The sequence below is a fragment of the Rhinolophus hipposideros genome, assembly GCF_964194185.1.
Source record: "Rhinolophus hipposideros genome assembly, chromosome: 11".
Lineage (NCBI taxonomy): Eukaryota > Metazoa > Chordata > Mammalia > Chiroptera > Rhinolophidae > Rhinolophus > Rhinolophus hipposideros.
In genome coordinates, this window is record NC_138057.1 from 19737107 (window position 1) to 19749430 (window position 12324).

General features: G+C 41.5%; 1 protein-coding gene across 4 annotated transcripts in view; it reads left to right on the top strand.

Annotated features, from left to right (window-relative positions):
* Positions 1–12324, top strand: part of SLC24A2 (solute carrier family 24 member 2) — a 245013-nt gene that overhangs the window by 215916 nt on the left and 16773 nt on the right. For all 4 annotated transcript variants that reach the window (XM_081066813.1, XM_081066812.1, XM_081066814.1 and 1 more), the window contains one exon: positions 10690–10833. In XM_081066813.1, the coding sequence (XP_080922939.1) occupies positions 10690–10833 (144 nt within the window). The remainder of the gene's footprint in view (positions 1–10689; positions 10834–12324) is intronic.

A 12324-nucleotide genomic window follows, 5' to 3' on the forward strand; every position in this document is an offset into this window, starting at 1 on the left:
CCCTGAAAAAAAAATACATTAACATTGCTGTCCCTGTGAATAATTCTAATCCAATTGATAATAAAATGATGAGAATGATTTTTAATTATTTTTTATGATCCTCCAGTTGCCTTTGTGTTAACAAATCTTTTATGATTTGTATCAGCAGGATTTACAAAGCCCGTGAAAACCTCACAAAAACCAATTTACAACAGCAATACAGAAAGAGCTCCATCTTATCAGTAGGTTGCACCTCACCATTATTTGGTCAAAATGCAAAGTGAAGGAAAGCAATTGCATTTCACCAGACTCTCCAAATGCCATTTTACAATATAATGAATGGTTTCTTGGCTTCTTAGAAAACTTAGGTCCAAACAGCTTCATTACTAACAGCAAAATATTTTGAGACCTTGGTTTCAAATCAAAGTCACTTAGAAGCAAATTAACTTTTTCTGGTTGCCATTGCTTAGTAAAACCTTATCATATTGTGTTTAATATGCTAAATTATTGATGCTAGATTTTTTTTTTCTATCTATATGTATAAAACAAACCATGTGTTAGTAATATAAGGGAAGTGAATTATTTCCTACCACTAGGCAGGCAGAGATTTATCACTTTTTAAAAACTCTGTTTGCTAATTAAATGTTAGCTCTTTTGGTTCAACTTGTCCACACAGAAGGCAAAACAAATGTCTCAGATGATGCTTCCTTCCACAGAGAGATGCTTTTGGACTTACCTCTTGGAAGGAGACAAGTGACAAACAGAAAAGATAAGAACAGAGTGCAAAGAATGAGGGATATTAGTTAAAAATACAAATGCAAAGACATTGAGAAACTACGAGAACAAAAATAGATTTTTCTAAGACTCAATATAGAATGAGTGGTGGGAAAAGGCATTTTAAAAATAAACTAAGCAGTTAAACACAATTTATTTCTAAGCCCAAAAACTCTATTCAAAAATGAGGTCTTTAAAAAGATAAATATTGTATTTTGTTATGGCAGCCCAAGTAGCCTAGTATACTGACCATATGGATGTTTTTATCTTATTTCTTTTGTGCTAAAGAACAGGTGTGATTTAAAACTTACACAATGGAAAGCACTCTAGGGAATGTTTCTCAGGAGGCACCTTCCACTTGCCAAATAGTTGTTGATTTCAGAGCCTTTCACTGTATTAAAGTGTGACTGTGCATTTATGGTGATTTTACCTTTGAGAGTTCCAACTCTACTATTCTTTTTTCAGCTCTGCACAAAACACAGAATCAAGGTGTCACAATATTATGAGTTTCGCCGTTTGTTTGGAAGTTTTGTTTCTGATAGAACGTCTACTTACAGCCTACCTACTGAAATAAAATTAAATCTCCTTAGGTCTGTGGAATTTTCCCTTTCATGTTGTTTACAAGGACCTTCTATCTGTTCATCTTACCTAAGAGGAAAATAGATTGCTGACATCACTACAGTTTATGAATGCTCAATTAATGTTGGATGAATGGATAGACGGAGGAACAAAATTATTGCAGTTTCCACTTTCACATTAAATAATTGAATTATAGAATTTTATTGCTGGAAGTATCATAATTCACTTAGTCAAAGTACTTTCTCAGGGATGTCTTTGAAGACATCATTTCCCTAATCATTTTTTAAAAATAATAACAACCAGCCTTTACTGAGTGTTTACTATGTACCAAACACTGTTCAAAGTGCTTTTTGTGGATTATCTCATTAGTTTTATAACAGCCATAATGCTGTAAAATAATACTCTGGAGCAGAAGTGGGTCTTTGTCTGAATCCCTTCTCTGACAATCCTTTCATTAGGTAAGACACTTTGAAGATTTCTTCTCTCCCTGGGAGCTTCCCACACACACTGTACAAGCGCACACACACCTTCCCACCAGTTCCCCGGGAAACCTAACTGGAAAAGTGAAACTTGCCATCTCTGTCAGAGAGTATTTTTAATGCTTCCATCATGAACGAGAACGGAGGCAGGAGGAGAAGCAGGCTGTCCCTGTATAAAGGTGATGCTGTTTTGTTCTGCATGCGCTTCCACTGAGGTTCTATTGGCCTTTGAATACTGAATGCTGGAGTCTGGACATCACCCACCACCTCTTTCAGTTCTTGCTAAAGTTAGCCTCAGGAAAGTGCATTATTGTAAAGGGCTTACTCCATCTACTACCATGTCCCCTTGGTATTCCTTTTAGAGGTAGCCAGTGCAGGACGGTCCATGGTTATGGGACTCAAGTGTGACATCCAGCAATGAAATACACATCAAATCTCAAGGCCTCATTTTGGCCATTGGTGTACTTGGTTGTCACCGCGTCCTACATCAAGCCTGGGCTACATTTCTGCACTTTTTTCTTAGAGATGCTAAAGAACAAGTCTTGCTTCTTCCTCTATAGTTGAAGTCCTGACATTCATTGATATCAGCACTCACATTTCATTTTTAAATTTGTACTTGCCACCTTGGAGCTATCACCCAAGGAGTAGAGGACGGAAGGGGGAATCACAGTGGCCCCTCCTATCCACACCCCCCCAAATGTGCCCTTTGTTTCCCCTTCAATGTTGCCCTGGGTATTGTAACAAAAATGCCATAGACTACTTAGCTTCTAAACAACAGAAATTTCTATCTCACAGTTTTGGAGGCTGAAAAGCCCGAGATCAAGTGTCAGGTGATGGCCTGCTTCCTCGTCTTCCTACTTCATAGATGGCAGTGTTTTCAGTGTCTTCACATGGTAGATGGGGCAAGAATCATGGTTTTGATCAGCTTTTTCAAGAAATGTGGACCATCCAAACCACCAGAATTAGTTCTAGGCTCAAGAAAATCAAGCAAAGTTAAGTCAATTAAGTGCTTAGTGTTTCCTATCGCTAATATTTTTTGATTAATAGGTCAAATTTATCACAAAATAAAGCTGGGAAGCCTGCTGTAAATGGGCATAAAATACATTCATGCCTATTATTTAGGAGTGAGGAAGGGAGGCAGTGTAGACAGGAGAAAGAGCCTGGAGCTGGGAGTGAAGTGGGAGGTCACTTGGGCCCAGCTTCACACTGTGACCTTCCTTCATTATATCACCACCTCAGGGCCCTCATCTGTCAAATGAGGAGGGTGGTATCAATGAGTCAGGCTCTTCAACTCTGAAATTCTGGGGCTCCTTTTCTTGGAGCCCGAAGCTCCTAGTATTCTAAATGATTGCAGACGTCTCTGGTTGCAGCTTGCCTTTCCCGATCTATCCGTGTCTATACCGTTGGATTGAGTACAAGTTCTTGGACAGGAAGGTGGTCCCACATTAAAGATTTCCAGGGGACAAAGAAGTTCTGCCTCACGATGACATGGTTTTTAAGGACTGCAGGGGCCTACAAGAAATTAAGATACACCAGCTCGAGATGCTTTACAAATTGCACGTAATATATGTTCTTTGGCTATTCCAGCATTTCCATTGACTTGCCGGAGGTCACACAGCTAGTCACAGAGATGAGATTAATGGCAGAAGGAAAGAGGATTAACATTTATTGATGCCCTGGTCCCTACCAGGCGCTGAGCATCCTGCAGTTGCCCGAGTTACTGTCCCCAGTCTCACATAGTCTAGACATTTCACACAGCTTATTAGTCCCTTTTTAAAAACTTCGCTGAGTATGACGTTTTCAATATTCTTGATACACCCACCCAACCTCACTTCCTAGGCTCAGCAAATGTTTTTATGGATCTCTATTCCTCCTCTTAGCCCCCCTGGGCCCTGTGGGTGATTCCTAGCATGCACCATATTCTGGGAGCTTTGTCCCATTTGGGTATTCATGTGGGCATTGATGTGGCTGAACAACATGGAGATATAAACTGATTTCTGCAGATATAAATGATAGAAATAGCAACAACCACAAATATATTAAGGACTATTCTCCTTAAGTAGAAATACAAATCACTTAAAATCTTTACCTTCACCCAACTTGACCATGGCTCAGTGTTCTAGAGGAAATGAATTCTATTTTTACGTGGATATATAATTGCTAGCATTTTATTTTATCCTGCATCCTGCCACACTTGAAGAGCTCCCCAATGAGAACGGGTGGCACTTCTGAGTGCATGGTCCTTTTGTGGGGGGATAGAGAAGTGAGAACTCACTTCCAGCCTGAATCAAACCCCAGCTGAGCTGAGATCTAGGCAGCTCCAAACGATCCTCTGAGATTGCTTTTTGGAACTGGAGATGAGATGTTATTACCGATCAATAAAACAACTTAAAGATGGCCTATTTTCAGATGCCTCTGAGTTTTCATTTGAATTCTCCGTTAGAAGAGATTGCATTAAAGTGGACTCCCGTCACACTGAAATCTTGCTCAGTGCCCTTCACAGACAAGAAGAAATTGGGTTGCTTCTAAGAGACATTTTTTTGTAGAGGTAACCTCTGGACTGGTGAGTCCAGCTCAGGCCCCTCCACTGGAGATCTAATGTTTATTCTAGGGCAAACCATCCATACCAGGCACACATAAAAACAGTGTAAGATACAAAGAAGCTGAACAGATTCTCATGATAGTAGGCTACAAAAAGATAGGCTTCTGCCACTCCTCCCATTCACTAGATGAATAAGAATCAAAATAAGATGATTGCTCCAGAGACCTCCCAGTAGATGCTAACTGACCTCTGGCACTGTTCTCTTCTATCTGTAGGTGTTCTGATGGCCAGATCTCCAGCTACCAACCTTCAGAATTGATAAGTGAATCTTTGAAGGTAGTTGTCCATTTGTCACAAGTTGTCACTTAGAATAACATCTCCTTCTGTCCCACCCTCTTTGCTCAAGTTATCCCCCAAATTCCATTAGACCACTGAGGAGTTTTAGTTTTAGGTCTACCCCACCTTGTTTCACAAAAATTCAAGGCTGCTTGCAAAAAATATATCTGATGAAAAAAGATAAAATGAATAGTTTTGAGAGAGTTCAGTAAAGGATGTAAAGGGAAGAAAAAGAGTAAGACTGGAATGAGATGAGCACAGATTCCAGTGCTATGTCTGCCGGAAGGCGTTACAGAGTTGGTTCTTAAATCCCCAGTGCAAAGCAAGGATAAAAATAGTATTTTTTACCTGATTCACGGTACTTCTAATATTTTTTCAAAGTTTCTCAAAAGAAGCATGAAGTTTCCTAGTGCTGAGAGGTGAAAGATTTCACCCTTGATCACTCATAAAGAGGACACTGGATTAGTGAGAGTAAGATTCCATTGTGAGCAACCAAAACCCCAAAATAACTGGGACTTGAGTAAGATAGAATTGTAGTATAGGCCGTGTAGGCAGTCCATGGCTAGAATGACTCTTGATAGGTGTCAGGAACTCAGATCCTTTTATATTGTTTCTCCACCTCATGGTCCAAGATGGCTGTTCAAGCTCTGACTAAAATGTCCTTGTTCCAGCCAGCAGGAAGGGGGAAGCAGTGATGAGGGACACACTTTCTTTATAGATATATCCTGATCCTGGAAGTTACAGAGGATACTCCTGATTACATCCCATTGGCCAGAAACTAATCACATGGCCCCACTTAGTTGGAAGAGAGGCTGAAAATGGAGTCTTTATTCCAGGTCTAAGTCATGTGGACTTCCTATCCCTAAAGCAGTTGGTCAGTATATTAGTTTGCTAGGGCTTCTATAATAAAATACCTCAGACTGGGTGGCTTACACAATAGAAATTAATTGTGGCTTACACAACAGAAATTAACAGAAATTCTCACGCAAAGAGAATTTCCTCACAGTTCTGGATGCTGGAAGTCCAAGATCAAGGTGCTATCAGGGTTGTTTTCCTCTGAGGCCTTTTTTTCTTGACGTATAGGTGGGTGCCTTCTTGCTGTGTCCTCACATGGCTTACCTCTGTGCATGCAAATCCATTATGTAACTCTTTGTGTTCAAATCTCCTTTTCTTATAAGGACACCAGTCATGTTGTGTTAGAACCCACCTCAATAGCCTCATTTTAACTGAATCACCTCTTTAAAGACCCTCTCTCCAAATTCAGTCATGTTTTGAGGTACTAGGAAGTAGGGCTTCAACATGTGATTTTGGGGAGGACACAATTCAATCCATAACAGGCAAAACAGATGTCAGAGAACAAAGAGAAGTTCTTGCCACATATTCTGCCAGCATCCCTGTAATTGGGTACATAAGTTTTTGGGAGCCATTTGTTCTGTCTCCACTTTTAAATCCAAGTCTCCTTGAAATCAAGAGTCCTAGAACCTAATACATTGCTTTGTACCCCAAGGCACTCAGTGAGTACTTGTGTGATGGTGGCTACTGCCCAAGGAATCATAGCTGAAGAAAGACTGGAAGCCAGCATCCCTGATTCTCCACCATCTCTTCTCCCCACCACACTGCACTGATTCTTTCAAGGTCTGACAACCAGCACGCCACTTTGTGGGAACCTAGAGTCATGTGTTTAAGTCTCAGATTTTTCATATCAGAGACTGCAGAACCCTAAAGCAGTAATTGCTGGCCCTGGGGTGGCACAAGTCCAGGGCTTCTACAGAGATCCCAGCAGGTATCAAACTCTTTTAAATCCTTATATCAAAAGTTATTTGAATTTTTTCTGGGTCACTTTGTTTTGTTTTCTATGGACACTCCGCAGAAACTTTAAGATATAAGGATGGGTTGTTGCTAGGTCAAAGCCAGAATGCCACAGTTCCAGGAAAGTTGGATAATCTGTGCCCTAACCTCAGTGGCCTCTCCCCTGAAGCTAAAACTACTGAACAGGCCAGCGCCCCAGCTTGGGCAAAGGCAAATGGGCCCCAGGTCGGGAACTGCATTTTTTCCCACTTGCCTAACCAGTTTGCAAGCTGTCGCCCATTGAACCAGAGTGAAATTGCACCTGGCAAGAAGACAAAGAGAATTTCCCCTAAAGTGTGCTGACAGCCTTGCTCCCAGGACACCTCTGGAATCCACCCCGGAGTTTTGGGCTCCTGGACTTCTCTATGGCAGGACTCATCCCCCAAGAGGCTGTGAAGTCCCCACGGGGAGCACTGTTTTTCCTGCCTAAGGCAATCTCTTCTACTTGTCCATCTTTGCCCTAGCAACAGCCACCTCAAATTCAGCTTTTGGAAGCTGTACAATATCGCTAATTGTTTGCATTGGACAGTAGTGTGTTTAGGGCTTATGCATCTAAACAGATAATTATTTTCTGCTATTTGCTAGTGGCACTGCCTGCCTGGTGACTTTGGCAGATGGAGAAAGGAGCTAATCCGTAGGTTATAAGCAGAAGGGTTATTGATGAAATGTCACCATCTGTTGGTGTCATTAAAATGATATGAGTCATAAAGAGTTGCTTTTGTTTTTTTCTCACAAAAAGGTTAGCTTGGAGTTTAGAAAAAGTTGCCAGATTGCAGATGGTAGTGGGAGACCAGACTGAGGGGGCACAGGGGCGCGTCAGCTCTGGAAGGGGGAGGAGCCTTGATGAACTCATCGCATCTGCTTGATTAGTCTTCAGGGAAGTGCTGGAATCCTTTGACTGACTAAAACCACGTATCTCCTATGATACGGGGTACCTATTCAGAATGATGCAATGCCTCAACTCTCCCATGATTCTCCCCATTTCTGAGGTATTTACCGGGGGGAGGGAAAAGTCATTCATTTGGGTTAAACAAAAATGATCATATCTGGGAAGGAACCATTAGAATGCCCCTGCTTCCTTAATCCTCATTGGCCTCATTACACAGATTATTCATGGAGACCGTTGATACCTTGGGAGGCTAGTGATCCCAATAGGGAATGATATTCTCTACATCTGCTATATCTCCTGGGAGGAGATAGAGGTAGCTCAGAAAGGGACCAGGGACAGCATGCCGAAACTTCCATCAGGAATGGGAGCCCGCTGGGTGGAGTAAAGAAAGCAATTGATGGCCCCTTAAACTATCCTCATTTTTTTAGGATTCTTTTTGCTGTTCTGATTGGGTGTCTTCTGCTACCTTATCTTGTAAATCGCTGATTCGATCCTCTGCTTCATCTAATCTGAATTGCTTCCCTCTAATGCATGGTTCATTTCAGTTATTGTATTCTTCATTTAGGATTGGTTTTTATGTCTATTATCTCCATTTCTATCGTTCCTATCTCTTTGTTGAATTCCTCCCCGAGATCACTGAGTATCCTTATAACCAGTGTTTGGAGCTCTGTGTCTGATAGATTGCTAGTCTCCATTTTGTTTAGTTCTTTTTCTGGAGCTTTGTTCTGTTCTTTAATTTGGGAAATATTTCTTTGTCTCCCTATTTTGGCTGCCTCCCTGTGTTTGTTTCTATGTATTAGGTAGAGCTGCTATGTCTCCTGGGCTTAGTAGAGTGGCCTTTTGTGGTAGATGTCCTGAGAGGTAATATCTATGTGTATATGTACACACACACACACACACACACACACACACACATGCAATGGACTACTACTCAGCCATAAAAACAATGAAAGCTTACCGTCTGAAACAACATGGATGGACCTAGAAGATATTGTGCTGAGTGGAGTAAGTCAGACAGAGAAAGACAAATGCCATGTATTTTCACTTATATGTGGAATCTGAAGAACAAAACAGACGAACAAACAAAACAAAAACAAACTCATAGATACAGAGAGCATTTTGATGATTGCCAGATGGGAGGTGGGTTGCCGGGGTGATGGGTGAAAAAGGCGAAGGGATTGAGAAGTACAAATTGGTTATTACAAAATAGTTGTTACAATTGGTTGTTACAAAATAGGGTTGTAAAGTATAGCATAAGGAACATAGTCAATAATATTGTAATAACTATGAATGGTGTCAGATGGGTACTAGATTTATCAGGGTGATCACTTTGTAAGTTATATAAATGTCTAATCTGTATGTTGCACACCTGAAACTAGTATTGTATGTTAACTATAATTGAAACTAAACAATTATTTTAAAAGAAAGAGAGAAAGAAATGGATGGACCACAATGAATGGTATAGCAAAGGAACCAGCTTTTGGTTTTGTTGACTTTATTGATTTTCTGGTTTCAATTTCATTGATTTCTGCTCTAATATTTTTATATCTTTTCTTCTGCTTACTTTGTATTTAATTTGCTCTTCTTTTTCTAGTTCACTAAGGTAGAAACATAGATTATTGATTTTAGATCTTTCTTCTTTTCCGACATTTTGCATAGCAAAGGGATGGAGCATGTGAGGAATATATTTAATGAGGAACTGAATCACCAAAATAAATTGTGCCAACTTCCTAATTCTGCCTTTTTACCCAATCCTCTTAATTCCCTCATATTCTCTGTTTATAAACTATTTTACCCACTGCCAGGGACATATGCCCAAAGAGAAAAAACCTGTCATTACCAACCTTTGTCAGTATGGCTTAAGATTCCTTTTTAATTACTGTTATTATTTTTAATTTTAACTCCTAGAGAGAGCATGTGGGTAATTGTGTAAACCACTGCAAATCCTTTTGGCAGTACTAGGATTTAAATTATACATAAATGAACATAACACTGCAATGAGTCTGGCCTCACACCCAGCCTTGCCTCTCGTTGCGGCCTTCTTCCCTATCCAACTGGCCTCAGCCTGCCCCACCTGCCACCTCCTTAGGGAGAGAGGTGCTGGTGGGAGTCGCTGCTGGTGGGAGTGCTGCTGCTTGAAATAGCACACGATGCTGGAAGCAAGAGCCTTGGCGGCAGGAGCTTTATGAAGCCTATGTGGGTTATTTATATGGTCTCAAAAGGAAGCATCCTGGAAAAGTTCTTGTTGATATTTTTAGATCTGATGCTTGGTCCTGCTGTTGCACTTTCATTTTGAAACAAGCAGGGACACGAGAGTGATAGATGCTGTCTGCAGGGCTGTTTTAGATGCTCGGAGGGCCCATCTGACAGGGTCATCCTGCCAGGGCTCAGATCCGCCTTCTGTCTCTTCTGTCTCTGGGACTTCAGAAGTTACTGACTTTAGCAGGTGATGGATGAAACCTTGGCTGCTTGCTACTAAGTCAGAAGCTCTGACACTTCCCCCCTGGCTCTGCGGCCCTGTGCAGGTGACACCCACAGGTTGAGGTGCTCTACTGCTCGTGCTGTTTCTGTGAGAATGGGACATGTTGTTTGCATGATAAGCCTTTGGCTGGAAGTGAGGTGGTTTAGAATTTAACGAGGTGATTAAACTGGTGAAAAACTCACAGCCACACAGTAAGCCACAAGCTTCCCTCTTCCAGAGCCACTGAGGGAATTGAGTATGCTTACTGAGCTGCTGCTGTGCTTCCTTTCATTTGCCTGCTCAAAATCAGTGCTCTAGGAAATAAACAAATACATACAAACAATTTTAATTTTTACGTTACAAAAGATATCCTGTCCAAGGATTTCTGTGGTGAGTCCTGTGGCTTTGTCCTCAAGGAGAAGGGAGGAGCAGGGCAAGATGGAAAAGGTGTCTTTCCTCTGCAGATCTAATTGATTTCTCATAAAAAGTTCATGGATGATAGCTCTAGCCCACTCCAGCTGAATCATCAGTTCGCTTGAGAAGCTGAAGAGTGTTCAAGGAGGAATAAGAAAGTTCTTAAGTTCTCGTGGCTGAGTAATGGCTCGTTTGTCCCTGGAATTCAGACTGTGACAGATGGGTTTCTCTTACAATCCTAAAAAATACACGGATGAAGCTGCTGGGATGACCGAAGAAAACCTTATGAGGCGCGGCGCTTCCCTCCCTTGCTTTCTGCGCTTGCTCTCATGGCTTGAGGACATCGACGTCGTTTTTGTGTCATTATTTTTTGTATCTCTCTCTACAGCAGACCACCGAAACGGGTGAAGACGAGGAGGACCAGCCTCTCAGCCTGGCCTGGCCTTCCAACCCCCGCAAACAAGTCACGTTCCTAATTGTTCTCCCCATAGTGTTTCCTCTCTGGGTTACCTTACCTGACGTCCGCAAAGCTGTAAGTAAAGCATTTTTGAGTTGATTCCTTGTTAAAAGCATGGTATATGATAGTCTGCCTCTATTTATCTTAAAAGGAAAAGGGGGTGACCTACACAGAGGGTGCCAAAAAAAGATATGTGCATTTTAAGAAAGGGCAAAACTGTATTAAAATGACGCTGATAGTAACCCCTTTGAGCACCTCTTGTAATTGCAGAAGTCAACCGTGACTTATACACATCTTTTGTTATCAGTCTATATTGAGTCTTACAATGTTAATACAGTTTTCCTTTCTTAAAATGTGTACTCGTTTTTGTGGCACCCTCTGTGTATGTTTATATATGCCTGAAATTTCTCTGAACAGATACACACTAATAGAGACAGCCTGGGTTATTGAATCTACATAACAAACCCCTCCAAAACAGTGGTATGAGACAGCCACCGTTTTACACGGCTTGTGGATCCTGTGGACCAGGAATTTGAATAGGGTACATTGGGGATGGCTTATCTCTGCTCCCCCATGTCTGGGGCCTCAGTTGGGAAGACTTCGATGGATGGGAATGACTCAAATGGTTGCGAGCTGGCATCATCTGGAGGCTCTTCACTGACATCTCTGGCACCCAGGCAAAGATGATTCAAAGGCTAGACTCAGCTGGAATTGTCTCCTGGAAGGCCTCAAGGAGGCCTCTTCCTGTGACTTGGCTTCCTCACAGCATGGTGGCCTCCAGACAGTCAGATGTCTTGCATGAGAGATCAGGGCGCCACAAGTGAGTGTTGCAGCAGCACAAGGCAGAAGCAGCACAGTCTCTGATGATCCAGTCTGAGGTCACATAGAGTCATGACAGCTGTACGCTACTGGTCAAAGCAGTCGTAAGTTTGCCTTGATTAAAGGGGAAGAGACGAAAAGTTTAGCTGGTCTGTGTCAGTGTCATATAGCATATGACACTCTTGATGGGACGAGTGTCAAAGAGTTTGCGACCATGTTTTAAAACCTCCACCGTGGTTATCTCTGAGAAGGAGAACTGAAAGTCTGAGGCAGGAGGGCGACTCATATTTTATTGAATATTTGTGTACATGGATTATTTGTTCGACTCAAAAAATAATTTAAAGAAATGCGTAAGGTAGTGTAAATGCCTACATGTCTGATCTTCTTCCTATATTATTATCGTTACCATAGTCAATATTATTTTCTGCTATTATTGTGTATGGGGTGCTATGAACATAGTACCATCTTACGATTAGGTCCTACACACACATACTCATTCAGCAAAAATGTGTACCTACTGTATATCAGCCTCTGCCCTGCATATTTTCGATAAACTATATTGTGGAATCTTAGGAAATAGCTAGTATAAGAAGAAGGAAAAAAATAGATAGGAGAGAGAGAGGTAGATATAGATACTGATATCTATATAGATATATATGTAGAAACTTAGGCACGAAGAAGTTAACTGACTCATGCCTGGTCACTTCCAAGGGGATGGAGCTGAGATTCAGACCTAGGTCTGTGTGA